Genomic DNA, 26,645 nt, shown 5'->3' with positions numbered 1-26,645 from the left:
GCAAGAGATTAGAGGTAGAAAAAGATAAATTGGTGAAATATCTTCTAATTCAATGTCTATTCCTTTTTGCTCCAGCCCAAATGTCTGAATGGCCCTCTTTTCTTTTTTATTAACTGCAAAATAAAAGGCCTCAAGGGATGTTTTATGGAGAATAAGAGTAGCTTGGATTGAATTTATATCTATGTCAGATAATGTGCTTCCAGAGATATAAGCAGTAATAGTTATTTTCAGAACTTCATGAGACTTTGTTCAGTATACTAATGAATGGGCATCGCAGACAAGCTCTCCAAAGTAGAAATTATATGAAACTGTCATCTGATCGAAAGGGTAACAGAGGGAACCCCCGGGTTTTTGCTATGGACAGTTCATGTCAATTCTAAAGGAAATTTCACATTTTCACTGTTCCATCAAAGCCAATTCAATTTCATGCAGGAGGTGGCTGAATAGAATTATATTTCTAGGAAGCCACTCAATGAAGTGGAAAGCATAAGTAGTTCTTGAGCCAGCTGTGCTAGTATTAACTGGCCTGTGCCAGTGCCTATTCTAGCCACGTTTTAGCTTCCTACTCCACGAAATGTTCTGTGTACATTTACAGACCCATTGAAGGGAAATGAGATAAGGTGATAAGAAGTTAAGAATTATACACATATGAGGTATTGAATTTGTGGCTGCCTTCAGGATTTCCCAGGTCTATTGGCTAAAAGTAAGAACTTCCCTACTTAGTATAACAAGCTCAAGAGGTCCTTCCCCCAACCCCCAGTAGATAAGATATCGGATGAAACCACTGTACACATGTGAGGACAGAGCCAGGAGAGCAGTTTCTAGGATCTCAACCTCACATGGAATGGTGCTGGCTAGGGTAGTAGATGGCCATCAGCTGTGACTAGTTGGCCATCAGCTGTAACCAGTGAGCCATTAGCCACGAATATAACTGCCGTGGCTACACTGGCGAGGGTTTGGCAGAGAAGCAGACGGCGGATTGCGGCTGGCAAGTGCGGTTAGCAAGCGGATGGCAGATTGCGGATCGTGTGGATCCTACTTCCTGTGTCTTGCCCTGCCGCTAGTGAGACTGGGGTGCAGGAAGACCCCTTGTTGGGGTACTGGTGAATGTTTGCTTTTGTGTCTTGACCAGCCGCCCACGAGAATATAGTGGTATGACTCCCCTATCTATGTCTCCGTGGGTGTTCCTTTTTGGCCTCACCATGTCCTGTGTTCTTATGTGGGGAGCGGAGCTGAGACCCTGCATTACAACCCAGACCTGATTTCTAAGCAAGGCTATGTTTGGTTAGAAACAGGTACGATAAATGTATTTAATTAATATGTGTTCAGATCTGATATCAAAGACTTTGCAAGTAATCCTGGTTAATGCTTGTTTCTCCCAAATTCCCAAATGGCTTCCCATCTGAATCTGAGTCTCATGGCCTCTTACCTCCAAAGCCTGCTTTTCTATTTTGTTCTGCTTCCTCTATAGGTCTTTCTCCTGACCTTTGCCTCTGTCCAATATCTTAATCGTGATTCCAGAGAAGGCAGAATGTAGACCTTTGCCATTTTACTTGTGTTCAATCTACCAGAGTCTCACTAAGTCTGGAGCAAGATGTAAATGAGAAGAGTGTAAGGAATACCTATGGATAATGTTGATGACAAATGGGGGCGGGACGGCTAATTTTCCTAGTCAAGGGTCAGTTGCTGTGGTGCTTCATTGTTCTTTCCTGTGATGTGTAGTGTTCCAGGCTGGCAGCATGCTGTGAACAAAGAAAGTTGTATCCTGTAGCTATGCCATAACTTGGCAAGGGCTAAAGGCAAGTCAATCATTTGCATAACCTTTTAGTTTGACAAAGAATGGTGTTTCTCTCCTGCTCTCCCTCCCTTCACAGGAAATGCTCCCAGATGACAGCACAAACAAGCCCTAATTAAGTCTTTCCTCGCATCTTGACAATCTTTTCCACCAACTTTTTTTTTTGGGTTTAGGTGTGTAATTAAGAGGAAGTGGGAGAAACTAAAATCAGTTATGAGTTGCAGCTGGGAATTGGGAGTACCTAATGGCAAGTAAAGACGTGAACCTCTGTCCTGGCAGCTCTTTGGACAAATTAAACAGGGCAAGAGATACAGTAAATTGACAGAGGAATTAAGAAGCTTTCGATGGAAAACTTGGTTGCAATTATATGAGAACGTTTTCTCAGACCTTTTGAGTTCCTTGTGTTTTTGCCTTTTAGTCTCTGAATAAGAGCATTTCAATGTTTTTCAGCCAATATTTAAAGATAAGTGCCTAGGGCTTCCCTGGGAAGGCTGTGAACATATCCTTATATGTCAAATTTGGGCCTTTGTGTACTTACCTGAAAGGAGAGTCCCATATATTTTATCATGTCTCCAGGGGTTCAAGACCTACCCTCTCCACCCCTCCCCCAAGTTTAAGAACCACTGGTACTAGAGAAGAGAAGGATCTAGAGTCAAAATCTGGAAGGATAGCGACAATTGGAAGCAATGAAGAGACGGTGGAGCCTATAAAAGTTAGGGCAGGACGGAGGCCACAGGCAGCCCTGGGAGAAACAGTAGGTGATTAAGCATGTGCACTCTGGGATTGGATACATCGGAGCTCAGCCCAGTGTCTATTTATTAACTGTGCCGGCTGTGTGAACTGGGCATGTTACAGCTCTAAGCCTCAGTCTTCAGTTTTCTCATCTGTAACATGAGATGATAGAACCTACGTCATAGAATTGTTACAAGGATTAATTGAGGTCATCCATGCGGTATGTCTCCTTGCCTCCGTGTGTGTGTGTGTGTGTGTGTGTGTGTGTGTGTGTAGCCCCTGTCTCTACATGTATTTTGTATTTTTCTGTCCATTTTATGCCTTGTTCTAGACCAAGCATCTTGTGCAGGCCCCGGGAAGCTCTGAGTTCTGTTCCCCTATCTGCTTTTTCTGCTCTCTTTAGAAAATCAGTGTGAGGTGGCATTCCTGGCTGAATATCATCCTTCCAGCTCCTTTAGTACCAGCTTGCTGGCCAGGCTGAGAGCAGTACATTTGCACTTTTCAAGCAGTGTAGGGAGCAGTAGAAGCTAAGAACCTAGAGCCTGGAGCCTGGAGCCAAGTGAGCCAACCTCTTTTGGAAAGGAGAAACTAAACCAGTGCGGGGAGAGCAGAAACTATAGGCAGTAGTGCCCCAGATGGCAGGCAGCTGCCTCAAGCAGCCTCCGAGGCTGCTTCTGGGGCCTAGTTCCTTTTGTAATTTGCACCACAGACCAGAAGATGGGGCTCGTGACCCTGGAGTCAAGGGCCGGAGGCTCTGCCGTGTTCCACTTTTGAACTGGAGGAAAATCAGACCCACTAGAGCTCCCACAATCCTTTACCTCCTCATTCCTCTCCCTACTCTGCCCACTCAAGCCCACTTTCATGGCTGGGAGCTGTCTTTCTGGAGAGAGGGGAATGTGGGCATATTTTCCTCTGGTCACCACCCTTGGCCCCTCCTGAATTACCACGTTGCCAGAGTTAGTCTAACCCTCTGCCTGAGATTTACCCCTCTAATCCATCTTGCCCCTAATCGCAGCTTTGGCAGTGGTACTACTTATATGGGACATGTTGTGTAGTGACCAAGAACTGCAGAATCAGACAGACTCGTCCTTGACTCACCTCCTCAGGTGAAGCTCCCCTCACCCCATCTAAAGTAGCCCTCCCCACCCTCCCCTACTCTCTATCATATAACTGTTATTTGCATCATAGGAGCGATCATGACCTGTGATTACCTCGTTTGTTTACTTGTTTACTATCTCCCCACTAGGTTGTTAGGCTCGAAAGGGCAAGACCCTGTTTGTCTTATTGCTGTTTCCACAACACCCAACATAGAGCTGAATACATAGATTCTCAGTAAATATGTTTTGAATTAATAAATGACTGAATCTCAGCTTAACAACTGCTTGACCTTGAGAAAGCTGCTAAACTTCTCTGAGTCTCAGTTTCTTACCAGTGAAAATGGAGAAATAATGGAGCTATTAGGAAGATTAAATGACACAATTCATTTATACCATTAAACCTGGGTCCTGGTTCGTGGACATGTACTCTAAAACCATCAACAGTGTCCTACTTTCTATCATGTGAGAAAAACAGTCTGAACTAATTAGCTGGCTCTCCATCATTTGACCATACCTTTTCTTTACCACAATTTTTACTCCCCACTGCTGTTTTCTGTAACTTTCCACTTTGACCCAAATCATAGCTACCCTGAATGGGCCATGTGCATTCCTATTCTTAAGTCTTTGCCCAAGAGTTAAAAATGCTTGCTCCCTACCTTGGCTCAACTATTTTCAGATTTAGCTCAAATCCATGTCCTCTGTGTCATGTTCCTAAGGTACCCCACGTCATAAAGATCATTTTCCTTTTTGAATTTTTGTAATCATTGTTGTTTATATTTCTCAGATGGTTCTTATCCTACGTTCTATTAGCTTGTCATTGTATTAACAAACAGTATATCCTGTTTCCCTGATTAGATTGTAAGCCCCTTGGAGATATGTATTATATTTTAGATTTCTCTGTATCTTCAGTGCCATTTGGGCCTATACGTAGTAAGTTTTCAATATGTTTTTGATTAGATTGAATTCAAAGTGCATATATTTGCTAACTACTTTCTACATGCACAGCATTCTTTGATGCTCAGTGGATTATATAGAAGGATTATTGTAAGAAAAATAGCCATTGCCTTCAAAAATTTACAATATTATAGAAAGTTGAAGTCAACATATAATTAAAGTACTTAAATAACCACAGCACGGTAACTACTATAAGAAAGATATGAAGTGCTGTGAGGATTTAGAGGAGAGAGAGAGAGGACATCTCAGGAGTATTAGGGAGAGTGGGATCAAGAAAAGCTTCTTGGAAGAGGTCACCTTTGAGATTGACTTTGAGGAGAGGTTGTGATTTTGATGGGAAAAGATGGGGTGAATTCCAGATCCAAGGGACAGAATTAGTGAAGAGATTGATAGATACTGTGGCAATGAGCTAAAACTCAGAAACGGGACCAGCGATCTATACAGGAGATCAGAAATATGGTTCTGCCTCAGTGACACTGAAGTGCACCCTTGTTTTAGATTTCATGGCCAATGTAAGGGGTGGTATGCAGGGGTTGAAACTTTAACACGTACCTATGGTGCTCAAGTGTAGCTTCTTTGGAGACTGAGAATGACTTGCAACAATTCTTTTTGCTCCAATGTGTACTCACCTACAGTCTGATGTGACAGTGCAGATAAAAGGAAAAGGCCCCTTTCCTCCTCTTGAGGACAGAGGATTGGTTGGATTATGGCCAGCCTCTCTTCTTTTAAACCCAAATCAAATTGAATGTGTTACTCATGATTTTCTAATCTTGCCTTCGACCAGTAGTTCTTGTTATTAAATAATAATTTGCCTTAGATCATTTCTCAGAAAAGTTGGAAGTGTTTTTGTGGAATTACTTCAACAATCATCCTTCGCTCAACTTTGCTTTTCACTGACAACTTGAAACGCAGGGTGAAGACCTAATCATAGTGAGTCGGTGGAGGACGTAGGATAACTGCCAGCCTACTTCTCTTTAGTGCTCTTTAATCTGGCCACTAGTTCAGAGATTAACAAGTAATCTTAGAAGGCCATTTCCCCTCATCTTTAGTTACTTCCTTCTACCATTCCAACGGACGTTTCCCCAGAATTTAAAAATCATTATCCAAGAAATGAAATCGAATAGACAAAACCGACACTTTGCCAGTTTTCTAGGGTCAGGTGCAGCTGCAAATAGAAGCACGATTTTCAGTTTCTAGCAAAGCAGTTGGAAGGACCTTCAAGCTCAGGGGCCCCTGAAGGGAGGGAGGCGGTTTCCACGGCAACCGGGGCTCATCAGGCTGCTCCCTCCTCCTCCTCCTGGTAGCCCAGGGTACCGCCGGACAGCGTCCTCCCGTGCTCCGCTTCCTGATTGGCCGCACAGGCTGCGCGCTGATTGGCTGCGGCGATGCCTCGCGGGACGGTGGCTATGGAGGCGGCGGCGGTTGATGGTTGACCGTTGGCTCCCGGGTTGGGGTCGCCGCTCGGGCGAATCGTTCAGACCGGATCAGAGTGTGCAGGCGGCTGACGCTCGGCCTGGAGCCCGCGAGAGAGACCTAGCTCGGCTCCGCCATGCCGTCCGGGAGTAACGAGCCGGACGGCGTCCTCCGCTATCAGGTAGGGCCCCGCCTCCCGCCACTCCCCGGGGCTCAGCCTCCTCATCCTCTGCCCACCCTCCTGCCGCTGCCCCCAATCGGGTTCCGCAGGCCACTCCCTGAGGGCGAGGGGAAGCCAGCCCAAGACACCAGAGGGCGCTCCGGGAGGTTGGGGATTCGGCCGGGTCTGCGAGAGGATGACCTTGGACCAAACCCCGGAGCTGGCGGATTACTGCCGCATCCCTTGCGCGGCCGGCAGTGACCTCTGTTCGCCGGGGGTCCTCCCTGTTGGGAGAGAGGCTGGCTTCTGGCCTCGCCATGTCCTGCCTGAATGTGAGAGAAAGGGTAGCCGGGGATCTTGCTCTGGTGGGGCAGGTCTCCTCTTTGTTGTTATTTCTGGGGGTTTCTGTTTTTTTCAATGGCTTAGAGGAAGAGCTGGAAAGACTCGAGGTTGGGACCAAACCCTATTAGTATGTCCAGCTTTATGGCTCCCTCCACGCCACTGCACAGACACCTGACAAGTTCTGGGTGGGGAAGCAGAAATGGGCTGGGGAAGTGCTGAGGGGTGTGGAACTGGTGTTTATTTAAGGGAGTGAGCAAATCAGATTTAAGTAACTGATAACCCAACTGCTGGGGTGACTCATGTAAGGAAAAGCATCGCACTACGTGTCAGAGTCTGTAGGTTCAACTCTACATCTACCTCACACAGGCTGTGTGACCTTGAGTAAGTTACTTGCCTCTTTGAACCTCAGTTCCCTCATCGAGTAAAATGGGAATGGTAATATTTGCTTTCCTTACCTCACAGGGTCAGTTTGAAGGCAAAATGAAGTGCTGTTGTGAAATGTTTATTGTGTGACCACCAGTGAGTGAGTGAGTGGTGGTTCATTGAGTTCCCTACTCCCCTTTTCCTGTGCAATCAGGTTGAAAGAGGGATTGAAGGAGGGGTCAGATCTAAAGTGGAGGGCTGTTTAGAGACTGATGGACCTTCCTAGGCAGAATGATGGACCTCAAAAAAGGTGATGGGTCTTGGCAACAAGTGCCTCATTGACAGCAGGGATGGTCTGTAAGGAGGCAGGGAAAACACTCAGTTTGTAGCAAAATGGGTATCAGACACTTACTCTCTCCTCTTCTTCCTGGTAATAAATAGTTTGCTACTAGAAGGTCCATAATTCCTTCTTTGCTTGCTCCATCAAAAAAAAGAACCATGTCTAAGATTTTGGAAAATCTTTTCCTATCTAATTCTTCTAAGGCCTACCGAGTATATTCACTCTATGTTTGGGATACAATGATGAGCAAAAATAGGCACTGTTCTTGCCCTCTGGAGCTTCCCAGCTAGTGGAGCGGGGGTACGGGGGAGAGAAATAACCATTTTAATTCACACAAGTGAATGTATTATTATAAACTGTGATAAGTGCTTTGAAAGAAAGATAGTACCATGAGTGGTTCTGACCTTGGTCTCAGGTCAAAGAAAACGTGGGTAAAGATCTAAGGGAAGAGGGAAATCAAAGGGCCTTGGAGACAAAGAGAACACTATATTGAAAAGTCCTGTGGCAGAAGGAGGTACATCTGTCTACGAGACCTAAAAGAGGGCCAGTATGGCTAGAGCCACAGAAAGTAAGTGAGGGGAATGGTGTAAGATGTACTCTGGCGTCATAACATGCAGGGCCATCGTGGCCCATACTGAGGAAGTTGGTATTTCTCTGAGGAACAAGGGGAAGCCACTGAAGGGGTTTAAGCAGGGAGAGAAGGAAAAGAGAGAGGTAGAGAGAGAGGAAGAGATAGAGCATGCCAGAGACAGCAAGCCAATGAGATCATGATCAAATTTTCCAATTGAAAAGATGTCTCTGGCTGCAGAGAGGAGAACAGGCTGGAATGAATGTGAGGAGACAAAGTCCTTAACATGCAGAATGTATACAGGTTGTATTGTCAAGATCATAATAACCCTTATGCTTCTATTACCGTGTTTTCCCGAAAATAAGACCTAGCCCAACAATCAGCTCTAGTGAGTCTTTTGGAGCAAAAATTAATATAAGACTCTGTATTATATCATATCCTATCATATATCCTATCATATCATACCCGGTCTTATAATAGAGTAAAATAAGACCCGGTCTTATATAAGACCCAGTCTTATAGTATAGTAAAATAAGACCGGGTCTTATATTAATTTTTGCTCCAAAAGACTCATTAGAGCTGATTGTCTGGCTAGGTCTTATTTTCGGAGAAACACGGTAGTGCTTTGTGAATTTGATAATTGCTGAGAGCTTCTGGGGTAGGATAGAAAATAACTATCTCCTTTGTATCTAGTTCATGAAACTTTCATGGATACTGGGATGAGGTGAAGAAAAGGAATAGAGTGGGAGAACAGTAGGCCCTCATGAAGGCTGAGTGAGGTGGTGGGCAAGTGGGAACTTGGAGATGGGGAGAAAAAGAAATGAGAGTGCAAGCAGGAAGGGAAATGGGGCTGACTTGTAGGAGACACAGTCAATCGACTGAAAATTACCAGTTAAGCCTCCTAATGTGCCAACTAGGCTATTGGAGGGGAGATGGACCTTGCAAAGTGAGGAGATTGTGTAGCTCGATGTAAACAGAGAAAGACTGAAGACATCACATCTAAATATCATAAGTCTATGCTGTTTTCTCTGGTTTGAACTACTGTACTAGCCTCCTGATGGTCCCTCTGCCTTCTCACTTGCTTTTCTACTTTAAACATGGCAGCCAGAGGGAGCTTTTAAAAACACAAATCATATTATGTCATATCCTATCTTGAAACCCTTCAGGGCCGTCCCTGTGCATTTTGGAATAAAATCCAAACTCCTTACATGGCCTACTGAGCTTGAAAGTGAGCAGGCCTTGCCCACCCTCCCTGACTGCCTCTCCTGTGCTCTCTCACCGTGCACTCCTCCATGGGCTTTGTGATTCTTCAATAGGGCAAGCTCCTTCATGCTCCAGGAGCTTTGTTCTTGTCGTTCCCTCCACCTAGGACATTTTTCTACCTAGGCCTTCTCATGACTCAAGTGTCACGTCCACAGAGTGACTTTCCTTGACCTCTACCCATAGTCACTCCCTTTCTGATGCTACTGTTTTGTTTTCTTAATAGCAATATAATTTATCTGAATTGTTCTTGTTTTCATTTCTTGTTTATTTTCAAACAGAAGCTTCATGAGGGCAGGGACCAGGCACAAAGTCTTGTCATCTAGCACAGTGCCTGGTATAAAGTAGGTGCATAAGTAAATGAAAGATTCTCTCATATCCGGAGCCAATGGGCCTCTCCTGCAGGAGCTCATGGCCTTGTCAGGATTGGCACAGGGGAACAGACGGCCATCACTTGATTACTCAAAAGCTCTTCCTTCTGTGCCGCCATGTCTGCTCAGGTGCTCCAGCTGCAAAATCTTTCCCCTCTTGGCCACCTAGTATATTCCATTTTAACCTTCGAGGTGGCTCCATATCACTATCAGAATTCATCACTCTGTCTTCTCTGCTCATGACACCCACCGAGTTCTGTTGCTTCTCCCATTCCTTACTTACGGAATATACATGTTCATCTCTGCTACTAATCTGACAGCTCCCGCTGTTGTTGTGGTTTATGTAAGCGACCTTTTATTGGCACTTGCCATTTGCCAGACACTGTGTTAAGTGCTTTCCATGCATGCAGAGAGGTTAAGTAACTTGTCATAAGTGGCAGAGCTGCCCCTCTCCAAAGGATGTGCCCTTAATCCCTCTGCATTACTGTAGCTTGTGTCTTTGACTCCTAGACCAGTGTGTCGCTCAGAGTGAGCACTTCATAAGTGTCTGGGGAATATGTGTGGCAAGGTGTACAAAGAATATATTAGAGTGAGAAGAGACTAGTGTATAGCTGTAGATGTGAAAAAAACCAACTCTGTCTCTGTGTCCTGGATTGAAGTTTCATGCGGTGACCCTTGACCAGCTTCACTGTCCTTAGCAAGCCTATCATAGCTTTCTAGTTCATTATCTGTGTTCCTTAATATGTAGCCATAAGTATTTTTGTTAGTAATAGCCAGAATGGCATGACAACTGAGAGAAATGTCAAGCTAGTGATAGTATTGATTATAAGCGATTATCTATCACAAGACCACCAGGACACATGGCCTCTGGTGCTATTGCATTCTCTGTCCCTTTGTTCTGTCAGTCATTAGTACTGTAAAAAACAGTACTGTAACGGGTCTGTTAGTAGAGAATAATCTGTGTAGAACTGCTGGGTCATCTTTTCCGCTCTGACCCAATCTTCCCATAAGTAAATTACCCTATAATAAATTCCATTATATTCTATGGAGTTGCCTGCTTTGTTTTCTGGTTAAGATACCTTCTGTTACGGTGACCATTACACTCCCCCCCACACCCCCGTCCGACAATTGGAATGAAGGAAGCCAGTCAGGAGGCTGTAATTTTAGAATGAGTTAATGATAGACCTGCCTGACATTTGATAAGATCTCCAGAGGTGGTTATTGAAATTTTAGGAGTAAGTGAGCTCTTAAAGGGGGTAGTAATGGAGGAAGAAGGTCAGGAAGCTTTAGGGAGAGCCCCTAGTTTAGACTGGAACTGAGGACACCTTGTATTATAGCTTCCAAGTTCTTCTGATCAGCACTTGAAAACTGAGCAGAAGGAAGTGCTGGAGGAGAAGCTGGAGAGTTTGGAACCATCAGCACCGAGCGAAATGGAGCTGGGATCCGCAGGGAGGCTCAGCGAGGGGGGAAGTGGCGGAGGGGGGAGCAAGTGAATTTGGCAATTACCAAGACTCTTATGTGAATTGGGCCTGCTCAGAATGGAAAATTTTGCAAAATCTTGAGAATAACAAACCCTGGTAAGTGGGTGATGGGAAGAGAGTTACACTGCATGTCTTAAGGTGGGCCTGAGAAAGCTCCTAGAGTTCCTGAAGGACACCTGCATGCTCGTTCCCAATGACTCTTGTTGAAGCTCAGTAAATATTTGCTGAGTGAATGAGTGAATGAATGAATGGCTCTGGAGAGAGCAGGTCAGCTTTTCTGAGGTCAGTTTATGGTAAGCAGTCAGTAAATATTTGCTGAACCTTATTGAACAAAAGTACCAACCATAGCAGTTTCTCCTCTCACTACATTGCTGCCATCCATACTCCTTCACCATCTCCCAACAACAGGCTAGGTGTTCTTTCCCTGTGTGGGAATTGGCGAAGCTGTGCGCATTCTCTTTTCCTGGCTTTGCCGGCTCTACTGGGGAACTTCAGTAGGAGAGTCATGGACTGTCCGGCCAAGCAGAGAATTGAGGTTCTGGGACAATTCAGGCTGCAAATTGACTCCCCGCAAAATTTGTAGATAATTGTCTTAGCTCGTGGTTTGCCTTGGCAGGGTAGATAGGGCTCCCAGTCCAGCCTGCCATTATCGTAACCAGGACACAGCAAAGCAACCATGTTTATTCTAAATCCGCTGCTTGGTAACAGCAACAAATCTTAGCTAATGGAGAGGTTGGTTGTTTCCTGTCAGGTAGTAACACATTTACTCTGGTCTTGGGAGTTAGGAAGCCATAATGTATATTAGTTTCCGTTGCCACCATAACAAATTACCACAAATTTAGTGGCTTGCAACAACACAAATTGATTATCTTACAGTTCTGTAGTTCGGAAGTCCAACAAGCTCTTACTGGGCTAAAATCAAAGTGTTGGTGTTTCCTTCTTGAGGCGCTAGGAGAGAATCTGTTTCCTTGGCTTCTTCAGCTTCTAGAGGTTGCCTGCTTTCCTTGGCTTCTAGTTGCCCTCCTCCATCTTCAAAGCGAGCAACATAGCGTGTCTCAGACCCTGCTTTTGGCCTCACATCTCTTTCTCTGAGTTTACTCTTGTCTCCCTTTCCATTTTTAGAGATCTTTTTGGTGCTTACGTTGAGCCCAGGTAATCCAGGATAATCTCTTTATTTTAAATTCAGCTGGTTAACATTCTGCCTACCATAATGTGTTAACCAGTAATCTATACTAAGCAGGAGGGACTCCAAGTGGGTTTCAGTAAAAGAATCACTGAAACCAGAGCCACTTTGAAATTTTAGGCTTCTAGGAGGCTGCTGAAGAGTCAGAATAGGAGGTTCATGGGTATTCAGGAGCTCATGGCCCCTGTGAAGAGGTTGGGAACAGCTCCCAAGTCCTCCTGGAACCCCTTTTTCTTGCTATTGGCTGTCTGCATGCAGTGAGAAGGTCAAATTGACAGCACTGGAGAGTTGGGGATGTGGGTCAGATTCAGTGATGGGGTCTCCTAGGGACCAGAATTCAGAGTTTGCTGGATGGAGAGGAAAATGGAAGTGAGTAAGGAGAGGGAGAAGTATCGGAAGGCTGGTCAGTAAAGGGGCAATTTGCAGTACCAGAGCACTAAGGATTTAAGAAAGTAATAATGTGGGTCTTGAGCTGCTGTCACTGTGGACATTAATTCATGATTAGGTGATGCGAGCTCTCCAAAATGACCAAGTTCTTTGCTTTGGGCAGTATTAGAGTATAATGGGAATAATACTAAGGAATACAGAGTGTTCTTCCTATCCCACTTAGCTCTTGTGCGATCTAATTTAGCCTGATTTAGTACTGTTGTGAGGATTAAGTGAGGTAATATATGGAAAGCACAATACTAGGCATATAGTAAGTGCTCAATAAGTGTTTGTTCCTAATACTAATTGCATTAACTCAGTTGGCTGATTGGAAACCCTGGAAGCCACTTCTATATGTGTTGATTTAAAAATGGTTAAATATATCAGAACTTAGTAAATGCTTGACTCTTTTTTTTTTTGGTCTGGGGTGGGAATGGATGGGAGAGTGTTACTTACAATCTTTAACAACATTAGATCCTTAGGAAAAAAGACAAAAGGGTCCTTTGGAGGTAAAAAGTCTGAAACTGACCGCAGGAAAGGAGGTGGGATTGAGTTTGGCAGGTCTCCAGCTCCACAGGTCCAGAGTGGAGCAGCAGTGGAGATGTGTCCAGGAGAGGGCTCAAGGTGGGCTCTGCTGCCTGCCGTTTCCCCCTCCCCTGCAGCCTCTGTGACTGCTTCCCCCAGCAGGAGCCGTTATGTAAGGCAGCCCTGCCCCTGCCTTTTAATTTGTCCATTAACTTTAAGTGAGAATCTGGTCTGCTACTCAGCTCTAACTCATTCATTTTTCAAGGCTCATAACAATGCTTTCTCTCTCACTAGGTGCCTTGTAATTTCAACGTTTTCATGTGTATTTAACCCCCTTAGTTCTTTTTTATTTTATCTTGTCCTTGTGGTAGGCACCCAAATCAATTCACATTTACATAGAGGGCCATTGTCAGTGAGCTAGGAGGAAGTACAGAAAAGAGGAGACTTAGAAACAGGGCCTTTTCTCTAGTTTAGTTCACTCTTCTTTCCCTCCCTGTCTCTCCCTCCTTCCTTTCCTTTTTCTCCTAAACCAATTTAGATTTAGAGGCTTGATCAGATTCAGGGACAATTTATTTGGTAAGATGACCTCATGGGTGGCGATAAGGTCTCCCATTAGGAGGCATATAATGTCTGGTCGTCTCTTTGTGATGTTAGTGACAAATCAATACAATCCATTTGGGATTGTAAAATGGCAATGTTCTAATTCTAACACTTGTTTCCATTTATTCTTTTCTATAATAAGAAACTTCTCTCATCTACTCTATGGTACAATTTATATAGGAAAACAAGGATAAATTTTTATTAGTTTTCAAAACAATGAGTTGGTTTATTAGTATTATCCTCCAATGGTGACCAATTAGGTAATTTTTAAAGTGACATTATGAATTCATGTATTTCAACATATTTGATATACAGAGGGTACCAAAAATATGTATACACATTTTAAGAAAGAAAAACTGTATTAAAATTGTAATAATATACGCCGATAACACAAGGTGAATACAAGTCACATTTGAGTTCTGCAATTACGAGAGGTGCTCAAAGAGGTTACTTTCAGCATCCAGACACTTATGATTATGGTGAACTACTGTTTGAGCAACAGTGACCAAAGTTTCCACTTGCATACGTTTTTTTGGCACTCCCGGTATTCAGTCTGTTGCATTATTACCCTTATTGATGCTCAAATTGTCCTATTTTTGGCAAGGGACCTCGCCAAAAGGCTCCTGAGTCCTTTTGGCACAACCCTGGTTGTCTTTGAGTGCCTTTTAGTAGAAAATGGTACTTTGACCACAATCTAAGTGCTAATGATACTCATGGCTACTGGGTGATCGTTTTTTCTAGGCTTTTTGAGTGGACAGAGCTAGAAAATATAAATTTAAACATTTACATATAAAAATAACTCTTATATTCTTGTTGATACTAATTCAAATTCAGGACTGCATGGTTTTCCCTTCTATCTTAAAACTGTATCTCCTTTCACCCCTGCTGAGAATCCCAGTTCTGTCGCATTGAGAGTAACTGGAAAAATTCACATAATTACTCATTTGTTTTATCTCACAATATACAACAGTCTTAGAATAATAAAACCAACAAAAAAGCAGTTAAAGATCTTCAATTGTTTTTGTCCTTAGGGTGTACACTACTAAGGATGTTTGGTCTGTTTATTATGTTTTCAAGTTATTTGCAATCATTTCCCTTGGAATAGTTATACCATCACATTAGTGTTTGTTTTCATGTTGATTTTGATTTCTGGAAATTGCTTTAAACATATTTAATTTTGTTACAAAATTATGTAAAATATTTAAAAATTAGGTATATTCAAAGAAGCTTAGTTTCTATCTTTTTAAAAAGATTTTATTAAAAATATAGCTAACCTACAATATTAGTTTCAGGGGCACACCATAGTTATTCAACATTTATATACCTAAGGAAGTGGTCACCATGATAAGTCCAGCAACCATCTGACACCATATTATGCTATCACAGTGTTATTGACTACATTCCCTATGCTGTATATGTATATTACATCCCCACGACTTATTTGTGTTATACCCAGAAATTTGGGCCTCTTGTTCCGCTTCACCTTTACCCCATTTTAAAATTTTTAAATTGCAGTTGACATTCAATATTATTTTATATTAATTTCAGGTGTACAGCATAGTGGTTAGACATTTATATAATTTAAGAAGTGGTCCGCCTGACTAGTCTAGTGCCCACTGACACTATACGTAGTTATTGCCATATCATTGACTATATTCCCTGTGCTTTACGTTACATCCCCATCACTATTTTGTAACTACCGGTTTGTACTTCTTAATCCCTTCCCCTTTTTCACCCACACCCCAACCCTCTCCCATGTAGAAACCATCAAACTGTTCTCTGTATCTGAGCATGTTTCTGTTTTGTTTGTTTGTTTGTTTGTTTTGTTTTTTAGATTCCACATATAAGCAAAATCACATTGCATCTGTCTTTCTCTGTCTGACACTCCACACAGCACAATACCCTCCAGGTCCATCCATGCTGCTGCAGATGGGAAGAACCCATTCCCTTCCATGGCCGAGCAATATTCTATTATATATACAGAGGGCGCCAAAAAAATGTATACACATTTTAAGAAAGGAAAAAACTGTATTAAAATTGTAATACTCAATATATACTGATAACAAAAGATGAACACAAGTCATGCGTATACATTTTTTTGGCACCCCCAGTATGTATTACCTCCTCTTTATCTATTATTTCATTGACTGACAGCAAGGCTGCCTCCATATCTTGGCCATTGTAAACGATGTTGCAGTGAACATATGGATGCACAGGTCCTCTCAAAGTAGAGTTTTGGGTTTCCTCAGGTAAATACCCAGAAGTGGAATTACTGGGTCATTCTTTGTCTCTTGTTATAGCCTTTGTTTTAAAGTCTATTTTGTCTGGTATAAGTATTGTTACCCCAGCTTTTTTTGCTTTGTTTTTTTAAGTTTCCATTTTCATGAAATAATGTTTTTCATCTCTTTACTTTCCATCTGTGTGTGTCTTTCGATCTAAAGTGGGTCTCTTGTAGGCAGCATATGTAAGGGTTTTGTTTTCTTATCCATTCAGCTCTCCTATGTGTTTTGATTGGAACATTTAATCCATTTATATTGAAAGTAATTATTGATAGATATGTAGTTATTGCCATTTTACTATTCATAATTTTAATCTTTTCTTTCCATCTTAAAGAAGTTCCTCTAACATTCCTTGTACACCCTTTTTTATTTTATTTTTTATTTTTTTAAGGAGGGCGCAGCTCACAGTGGCCCATGCAGGGATCGAACCGGCAACCTTGGTGTTATTAGCACTGAGCTCTAACCACCTGAGCTAACCGGCCATCCTTAACATTCTTTGTACCGGTAATACTGGTTTGGTGATGATGAACTCCTTTAGCTTTTTGTTGTCTGGGAAGCTCTTTATTTGTCCTTTGATTTTACATGATAGCCTTGCTGGGTAGAGTACCCTTGCTTGTAGGTCCTTGCTTTTCATCACTTTGACTATTTTGTGCCAGTCCCTTCTTGACTGCAAAGTTTCTGTTGAGAAATAAGCGGACAGTCTTATGGGAGCTCTCTTATAAGTCACTAGTTGCCTTTCTCTTGCTGCTTTTAGGATTTGCTCTTTGTCTTTTAACCTTTGCCATTTTCGTTATAATGTGTCTTGGTGTGGGCCTGTTTGGGTTCATCTTGTTTTGGACTCTCTTTGCTTCCTGGACTTTTATGTCTATTTCCTTTGCCAGGTTAGGAAAGTTTTCAGTCATTGTTTCTTCAAAAAGGTTCTCAATCCCTTGCTTTCTTCTCCTTCTGGTACACCTATGACGCAAATGTTGTTACGCTTGATGTCCCAGAAGCCTCTGATGCCCCGCCCCCCGAGTCTGCATCCCTATGACGGAGCGCAGGGTGAGTGCCTGGGGGTGAGAGAGTCTGTTTGCGGGCCATTTAAGAGGATGCCTTCCATCCCACCTAGATGGTCAGAATCCCCACTGTTTTTCACAGCCAGATGTAGGGGCTCCTCTTCTTGGCACTAGTACTCTGGACTGGGGAGGCTCATGTGGGGCTGGGCTCTCTTGCTCCCTCGGGGGGACCTATGGCGGAGCTATCCCTCCCGGTGGTTCTCAACTGCCACATGGAGGTTTGGGGCCAGCCCATTTCGTATCTCCACCCTTCCTACTAGTCTCGATGTGGCTTCTTCTTTATATCCTCAGTTATAAAATTTCTGTTCAGCCTGACTTCACATGGTTTTCCAGGTTGATTGTGCTATAATTTAGTTGTAATTTTAAGGTGTTCACCTAAGGAAGCAGGCACGGTATTTATCTACTCTGCCATCCTGGATCTCTCCTTTAGTTTCTATTTTTATCTTCTCTCCCCTATGCCCTCTTTCTCCCTCTATAGGTAACTTTAAAAAAAATCTTTAATGGCTTATTCTTCCTTTGTATTTTTTTTTTTTTTTTAACTTTTATTGATTTTAAGTGTGTTTTTCCAGGACCCATCAGCTCCAAGTCAAGTAGTTGTTTCAATCTAGTTGTGGAGGGCGCAGCTCACAGTGGCCCATGAGGGGATTGAACTGGCAACCTTGTTGTTAAGAGCACCTGTGCTCTATCCAGCTGAGCTAACCAGCCGCCCCCTCGCTTTGTATGTTTGTAAGGATAAGCAGATACTTATGTTCTAACACCCTTTTTTAGCTAAATGTTGGCAAACTATACAGTTTTCTTCACCTTGCTTTTTACACTTAATTTTGTATCTTGTAGATTATCCCGTGGTACTAATAATATGTAAATTAAATGTCCATAAAACTACATTCATAAATAAAATACTATAACTAGACATTCGAGTATTTCATCTACTTCCCTAAAAGTTTGCTTATTCAAGTTGCCCTCAAAAACATTTTTTGAATCTTTTTATGGGGAAAATGGACTGTGTTATGTTCAGGGTTGTCTTATTTGGGAACATAGGTGATAACTGCAAAATAGTAAAAACACTTAAGATGGAAATTTGAGCAGGACCTGGACAGATGGTGAGAATTTGGTGTGCTGGGTAGTCGGGGGAGGGGCACATTAAAGGGCCAGACAGTGCAAGCAAAGGCATGAAGGTGGGAATGTGCACGGTGCCCATGGGATCAGGGAGCCTGGCTGGAGCTATAGGTTTGGTAAGGGAAATAGACTAGCAGGGAAATCAACCAAGGTACGTTTTGAAATAATTCAGGGTCTGATGAAGGTCTTGATAAGGTAGGTGCCATTATATTCATTCTTTCAACAAAGATTTATTGAGCACCTACTATGTGAAAATTGTGCAGAGTGCTGGGGAAACGGTGGTGAGGAAGACAGATATGATCCCTCCCTTAAGGAGCAGAGACATTTCATTACTAAGGTGAAGTACAGTGTGCTATGAGGGCATAGAAATGGAGGGACCTAGCTTATTTCAGAAGAAGGGTAGTCGGGGAAGACTTCCAAGGAAGTGCATTTAGGCTGAGATCTGTGGGATGATGAATTGAGTATTAGCGGCTGGTGGTGGAGGTGGGGGTAGCAGGCAGAGGGTGGTAGGTCTAGGCAGAAGGAGCAGCACTGAGGGAAGAAACTCATTGTGATTCCAGAACTGAAAAAAATGTCCAGTGTGACTGAAAGCATTGGAGAGTTGGGATAGAGTGGGTGTGAAGTGAGAGTGAATTTGAGAGAAATTGCAAAGGAGGTCTTGTTAAGGAAAGGGAACTTTTTCTTTGAGGGCATATAATAGGCACTCAATACATGTGGAATGGATGAATAAATAAGTTTGAAATTTCAAATGTGGGCTAAGAAATGATGGTGCGAATGAGGTAAGGGAAAGTGAGTGAGCACAGGCTGCTAGTTTTGGATGGAATATTCGTTTGGTTTTAGATACATGGGTCTTGAGGGGCGGCATCCTCGTCCTTTGTCAAATACTGAGCCATGTCATTTCAGGCTGCTGTTGAAATTGTTAAGACTCGAGTGAGGGAAACAAAAGGTAGGGCGCTCTTCCTTGGGAATTACGGTTAGAGAAAGAAGATGAGCCTTAGGATGAGACAGAGGAGATATGGTCAGAGGAGCGGGATGGAGGATTTCAAGGACACAGTGGTGAACAGACTCAAATGCTGCAGGAGACCAGTTTACACCAAATGAGACAATGTCGTTGACACCACTTACAAAATGAGAACATGTTATATGGATGTACAGGTGGGTGCGGAGGTAGAAAGGGCATGAAATCTGTAGTCACAAGACCTAGGCTCGTTCCTAGTTCTGCCTTTTACTCCATTTGTGACCTTGGGCAGTAATTACTTAATGTTCTCTGAGTCTCAGGCTGCTCAGTTATAAAATGAGAATGAGAATGGCTGCCATGTTTGCATCTCCGAGTTAATGGAGAAGTTCAGATTAAAAATGTACAGAGAGCATTGTGTATTTCCTCCAGGTGTTGCATAAGGGTCTGGCATACGCACGGTACTTAACTGAGTGTTAGAATGAATGTGGGGGTATTACTGTAACTACTTATTTATGTTTCACCAGAGACCAGATGAAGAAGCTGTGGTGGATCAGGGTGGGACCAGTACGATTCTCAACATTCACTATGAGAAAGAAGAATTGGAAGGTAAGAATTGCTGTTCTATGTAACGGGGATAAAGCAAGAGACTGCTGGTGTGGGAGGAAAAGCTTTGCCGTCAGAAGACCTAGGTGTGAGTCCTAACTCTTTCTCACTAGCTGTAAGACGTTGCGGGAAACCCACTTAGTTTCCCTTTACCGCAATTTCCTTGTCTGTTAAATAAAAGTAGGGATAATAACACCTGTCTTACTATTACGATCTAACAGACAGCATGTGAGACAGTGCTTTCAGTATTGTGAAGTCCAATATAAATATTAATAAATGACCTGTTCCTTGAGAATGTGAAGTACTCAGATCAGTTTATTGATCGACAATCCTTAGAAATATAAATATATACAAAATTTTAAAAGAAAAAAAGACAAATTTTAAAACTCATTTTGTCTATGACACTGTTTATACCCCATGTACAATGTTTGCTCTTCCCTTCTACGTATACCCATTTCTGCCTGGTGTTTTCATCTAAACAAGAAAAGGGAAAATACATGCACATCTATAACATATTTAAGAGTTGACAGCACAGAGTTGTATACAAGCCCAACTGAAATGGAGGGAAGAAAGAGGCACTTTTATTGACCTGCTCTGTGTAGTTTACCTTATTAAGGCTCTTTTTCCTTTCTCTCTTGCCTCACCCCCAGGTCCCCACATAACTGTGGCGTGGTGTCCTGCTTTCCTTTTCCCTGTGGGGCCTGGTTTCCTGATACATGGTGATGCTCAGTTTTATTAGAGAAAGGCTCATGTCTATATAGCTCTAATGTGAACCCACATTTGGCTCCAAAAAGCCTCTGTGAACTCCCTGCAACAGCCTCTGCAATGTCGAAGGCTATGATGCAGCAACTTTCTAATGACAGGGACAGCATGTGAAATATTCTCTCCATACTGCTTGTTCCCATGACTTTTTCTCATCAAAGTTGTACCGTCCCCAGAGAAAGCTTGTCCTTTGGATGGGGAGAGCAAAAGCTGTGCAGGCTGACTCAGCCTCTGGGTGTGTTACCATGAGAACTTACGTGGGTGGCTCTGTGGAGGTCAGTGGAGTTTGGATATATCAAGGTCATGTTTTCCAAGTTATTTTAACCAGATATAATATTTAGGAGAAGAGCTAACGCGGATATCAGCAACTGGGAGAAAGGGGGAGAAGGAAAGGGGGTGATGGTGGGAGACGAACATTTGTTGAGTGCCCCTTGTGTGTTAGGCATTTGATTAGAGCCTTTGTATAAGTTGTCTTTGTTATCTTCGCAACAACGAAGACAGGTTTTATCCCTATTTTACACGTGGGGAAGCTGCTCCTGGTCATCTGGTCTAATGCTAGGTGAGCCTGGGATGGAAGTCTGCGCTTCCCACTCTCCCACGTGGCCTGCAAGGGAGGACAGTATCCAGCACTAACCACTCGACCTCCACATCTTGCTCCATTCTGTAAACATCTGTATGTGTTCCCCGCCCTCCTTCTACCCTGAGAATCCTGTTGCCTCTCTGCCTTCTTATTGCTCCATGCGGGCAGTGCTGCTCTGTTTACTTGCTTGGGTCCACTAGATTATCCTCAGCAAGGAAGTAACCATTAATGAACAACACTCTCGTCTCCTTGGGAGTAGACTAATACACTTGGGCAAACTCTCTTGAATCCTGAGACTGTTTCATGCATAGAAGTCAGCTGAGTAATAGGCAGTCGGAATAGCTGCTCATGATGACATCACGTATTCCTTACGCACTGTCCATTTTGCCATAAAAGAAAGCAATCTATGATGATGTCAGCACTAGGGGATAGTGCATCGGGAAATGGTCCTTCCTACATAGACCTTTTTGAAAACTAGGATCTTGTTTATTTATCGCTATGAATAAAAGGCACTCCAGGCAAATGGAGAACAAATGGTGCCTACTCCTCAGGCTTGATGTGGTTTCAGAGCAGCTCTAGAGAGAAGAGGGCATTTGCTGTAGGGCTGGACATGCCGTGGGCTCTGTCCTGACTCCCTCTGAGGGCAGCCCTAGACTCAGTGAGGCTGCACTCAGGGTCGCATCGTCTCTTGAAGGTGTGGGATAAAATCAATCCCACTGTGATGGAAGACAAGTAAATTGTATTCTGATTCGATCTGTATGCCATGAAGCAAGGCTGGGTGGCTGCAGATAAATCCCTGGGTCTTCCTTTCCCTTTTATTCCATACCCTCAACCCCACATGACGTAAACCATTCCCTCACCCATTTTCAAAACTACTCTGAGATTTAAGTCTGTGGACATTGTGAGAGACTTTTGTGAGTGTGGGTCTTTTGCATAAAGTAATTCCATCAGTTGGAGATGGTGCGTTAAACCATGATGTTGCTTTTTTATATATATGGGAAGAGTAAAAAGCAAACATTAGAACAGATTTCCAAAGATAAACTCACAAAGAGCGATAGTCCGCCATGTGCTTCAGTGGGCTCTCCCAGTCCCAGAGGAGCACGGAGCAGTTGCTTTAGTTAGAGGAATGGATTTTTCCATTTTTCCTGGCGGATCATTATTCCTGATTAACTACTAGATTTATGAATCCTAGAGTAAGTTTAGCGCCTTCTAATAAGTTTTTAACAAATGTGTACGAGACATTTGGTCACATTTATAAGTGTTTTTTTTTTTTTAAAAAAAAGGCTTGCATCTGCTCCACATATTAGATTCCCCCCTGCACTTATTGATGGAATCAACCTGTAGCCCAGGGGGTCGGAACGGAACAAAACCCTTTTGTACGTGCTAATGACTTCTGTCTGTAGGGAATGGTCCGCCCAATCGCCATCTGCAGGGTGGAATTCCAACTGCGATTTCTGTCCTGCTCTGCAAGATTCAGTTCCAGTTCACTAATAATTGATGTCTGTATGTGTATACCTACTTATTTTTAAAAATATACACGAATGTTGCATCTTTCCCATAAGTTTTACGGCATGAATATTTGTCTTTGCATACAGATAGCCCCCAAAGAGTAGATTTGACAATGACGGGGGAAAAGAATGGAGAATTAGATGGGAAGGAGGTGGAATTCGGGTGAGTGGATAGGTAGATGAGGGGGATGAAGATTGTGCGATGTGGGCAGGAGAGCAGGTGCACAGCCCGCAAAGGGACCACAGGATGGGGTTAGTTTCGTGAAGTCCCCAGACTGCCGGAATCCAGTTAGAGAGAATGGCTTTTATTGGTGCTATTTTCATCTCCTAGTGTCCATTCGTTTGTCATCTTTTCTGCTGATCTCACTCAGAAAATCCAACGTCCTGCTTCAGAGTCCTCAGCCTAGAAACTGATGCCTAATTTTCTGATCGCCACGCGGTCCTTCTTAGTGCTGAGCCCTGCCGGGGCTTGTCTTCATTTCTGCCTGTCTCACTGCTGTTTTCAAAAGACAGGCCCTGTGGTTGGCTGATGTTTGTGAGAACCTATTAGACCTCAAACTCCTACAGGAGGAAGAGTCTCCCTTGTCTAGGATGTAAGCTTTACCTTCCTTCCTCCAGAGCCCTCAAAAGCACCTGTAGGAAGTCTTCCCCACCTGCCTAGTGGGAATTTAAATATCAAGCAAAACCATGCATTATTTACTCAATGAGCATTTACTGAGGCTCTTCTATAGTCTCTTTTTGCCGCAATAAGAAAGGATAGTGAGAACAATTGAACCATCGTGACTTCTCCAGAGAATGCCCTTGCCTCAGCCTTTCCTAGGTCTTGAACATTAGAACCCGGACTAGCCATTATCTGGACAAGACCTGAAAAGTCATTTGATCCAACCTCCTTGTTTGATTTCAATAGTGTCAGTGAGTAAATTAACCAAGAAAATGAGATCTAATAATACAGGTTCCAATACCTAATCACTGTCTTCCCAATTTCTCTTTAGAATATAGTTAAAATTAAGTAATATGAGCAATATACCAGCACGAGCCCAGTGGAAGTATGTGGAATGTGCTTAAGGAGAAGTGGAGGTCCTAACCTGGCCAGTCACCTTCTGGGGGATTCGCCAGGAAGAGGAAGCACATGGCTGGGGTGGCTCTATTGGAGGACGGAGTGTTACTCCTCAGACTGTTCTTCACCTAAGTCCAGCTCCACCTGGACACGTCTGACACCTAGGTCAGTCACCGTTTTAGGGGCTGGTTGAGGTGATTCTCTAGGATCTAATTATGCTTTTTATGGCCCACGGGTTCTTCATGATCTGCCCTGTCTGTCTCTCGAACGTTCCCCCCTCCTCTCCTTTCTTCCTTCACTTGCTCTGGCCCTACTGGCTGTCCCTTGGCCTTGGAACCAGCCCTGCACGTTGCGTCACAGGGACTATGCACGTGATCTTCCGTTTCCCTGGAATGCTCTTCTCCCAGGTCTTCTCATGGCCTCTCCTTCTCATCACTCAGGTACCCCTTCTAATCATCTTCACTCAAGTCTCCCTTTTCCCTCCTACCCCTGACACAGACACTCGAGCACTTTACCGTATTTTATTCATAATAATCAATCCATATTTAAAATAATATGTTTTGTTTTTATGATGTCTATCTTCCCCAACTAGAATATGTGTCTTGAGGACAGAGATTCTGTGCTGCATCCTCAGCCCTTGGGACAGGACCTGGCACAGTTAGTTGACTCCAGCCTGGGCTGATCTTCGTGGTGTGTACGGGGACCTAATTCACATACTATAGGCAAACCTCGTTAGTTAACAGATGGTATTTCATTAAGATGGTATTCACACTTGATAGTTTTCACTAATATATTGTCGGAGGTCTGGAACCCCACATCTTAGCAAATGACCTCTTCGGGCTCTGTATTATTTTAATGGAGTTGTAAGGTGACTACATTATATTTAGAGATCTTCCTGTCACAAATGTTCTGAGAGGTACTCAAGTCAACATAGGACTGTTCTAAGACAGGGAGAGCAGAGGGTAATAAGTCTGATTCTACCAGATACTAAATATTTTATCCTCCTGCCTCTCAATACTCTAACAAATCTCAGATCATCTTCTCCTCTAATCTTCACTGTTTCTTTTTTATTTTACTTTATCACTTCAGAATTTGGAAGATGGGGGTGGACAAAGAAAAGGAGGGAGAAATAGAGACAGGAGTGTTAGAGCGGGACCCTAAGTCACTTGAACCTCATTTGGAGGGAAGAGCACTATCAAGGACTCCCCCAAAGAAGTTGAGCACAGTCTTAGGAAACCCCACTGCTGGGAAAAGAAGAAGGTGAAGAGTTGGTAACTCTTCCATAAAATCCCCTCATCTAGGAGGTCTTCCTGGATTAAGCTTTCAGTTCTCAGGTTCGCAAGGGCCTTCTCAGTCTCTCATGGCCTGGTGAGTATCTCGCCCACCCTAAACACAGTCACTTTGGTTACTCACTCCTTTTGTGGTCCCTTCAGATAAGAGACCTTCTTAGGTCAGACTGTGTTCTCCTGGGGAGGTCCTAAGAGGTTCTGTTCCTGGTGGAGGCACTTAGGAGATACTCCGTTTTCTGAATATTTGTGGATGGATGACCACGCATAAGACACTGTGCTTTGTTATGTGAGGGATTTCCAAGAGGAAGAAGGTCTAGCCTGGGACCTCATGGAGCTTGCAGATGAGTAGTGGGAGATAAGACTGACATGCAAGGCATAACGTAAGTGCATAAGAGAATGCTAGCCAAGGACTCTGGGAATTTAGAGGAAGGATGTGGCACATCTGATCCGGGAGATCAGAAATCATACCAAGAAGGAAGGTGCATTTACAATGAACCTTGAAGGAGTGAGCCAAGTCAGCGTCCAGAAAGCACTGGCACTTTTGTGGAATAGCCGTTTGGTTCAGGTAGAGGAAACAATGTGAGATGATGTTGCAGCAGCCGGAGCCGTGAGAAGGAGACAGAGTCCGAACCAGGCCATTGTGTCGCTGGGGTAGATGCAGAAGGTGCATGTCTCTAGATTCCTCCTCCCCCTGCACCGTCATTCGATGTGAGCTTGTGTGGAATTTCCACTTTGCTCTCTCTTGAGCTGATCACTCACTTCTTGTAGAGGTATTTCCCTACTGAATGTATAATGTGTCCGAGAGGAAGAAAAGACTAGAAAGGAGGCGGGGGCCTTCGTGTGCTGGAGCATGAAGGGCCTGACTGTGGAGGAGTGAGCCGGGATCAGGGCAGGGCTTCAGGGTGATTGGTTTTTTTGTAGGATTGAATTGGTGTGGGAGACAGGAAGGAGGCCCCTCCGGGAGTCAAAGGGGGAGGAGAGAAAACTGGACGTCCCTAACCTGTAGGATGTAGCACCAAGGGGCAAAGGATAAAGGTAGAAATCTAAGGTAACTCGGAGGTTTCCAGCCTGGAAAGTTGAGAGAATCGTTATGTCATGGGCAGAAACATTGAAGAGACGAGTCTGAGCCTGATTTGAGATGGAGGATGGTGAGTTTGCTTTGGGATGTATTGAATCACTGTAGATAAAGATTTGGGGGTTATTTGTAGAAGTGAACTCAAATCAGGAGAGTAAATATCACTAAAAAGAGAAGAAAAGGGCCAAGAGACAAACCGAGGGAGCCTTCCTTTGGTGGACTGTGGAAGGGATGGAGAAGCACAGTCAGAGGAGTGCGAGCGGGGGGGGGGGGGCAGGAGCCAAGGGAGCCCCGACCACCAAGGGGAAGAAGTAATGGGAGTGGTAAAAGGACCCGGATACTGCCTGGAATGTGATGGGCTCTCGAGAAACTCCTGAATTGAACTGAGAGACGTAAAGCGGCAGAGATTTAGTGATAGAAATGAAGTGGTCTTTGATGTCCTTAATGAGAGCAGTGCAGTGGTGAGTGGTCACCTGCAGAGGCGATGGAATAAGGGGATGGTGAGCAAAGGGTGGTAGGTTGGTAGACTGTTCTTGAAAGTGGTTTGATGGAGAAGGGAAGGGGGCAAGGTAGAAATCTGGGAGAGTAGCACTGCATTGGGAAAGTTTCTTTGTAAGATAAGGGTGACTTGAGCATGTGTGTAGGCAAGAAACCCGTGGAAGGGATGGGTGGAAAGGAGAGAGGGAGTAGGACTCCAGAGGGGTGGGAGATGATGCTCACTGCTCATTAGCCTGGCAAAGAGCAGAAGCTGGG

General features: G+C 43.7%; 1 protein-coding gene across 2 annotated transcripts in view; it reads left to right on the top strand.

The window, feature by feature from the left end:
- The first annotated feature begins 5,970 nt into the window (after positions 1-5,970).
- The window catches only part of SLC4A8 (solute carrier family 4 member 8), a 68,906-nt gene continuing 48,231 nt past the window's right edge, over positions 5,971-26,645 (top strand). For both annotated transcript variants that reach the window (XM_019724541.2, XM_019724540.2), the window contains exons 1-2: positions 5,971-6,172; positions 19,543-19,624. In XM_019724541.2, coding sequence (XP_019580100.2) covers positions 6,128-6,172; positions 19,543-19,624 — 127 coding nt within the window. In that variant the 5' untranslated portion in view covers positions 5,971-6,127. The remainder of the gene's footprint in view (positions 6,173-19,542; positions 19,625-26,645) is intronic.

The sequence above is a fragment of the Rhinolophus sinicus genome, linkage group LG02, assembly GCF_036562045.2.
Source record: "Rhinolophus sinicus isolate RSC01 linkage group LG02, ASM3656204v1, whole genome shotgun sequence".
Classification (NCBI taxonomy): Eukaryota; Metazoa; Chordata; class Mammalia; order Chiroptera; family Rhinolophidae; genus Rhinolophus; species Rhinolophus sinicus.
The sequence above is the reverse complement of the archived record's forward strand: the minus strand, read 5'-3'. Positions and strand labels throughout refer to the sequence as shown.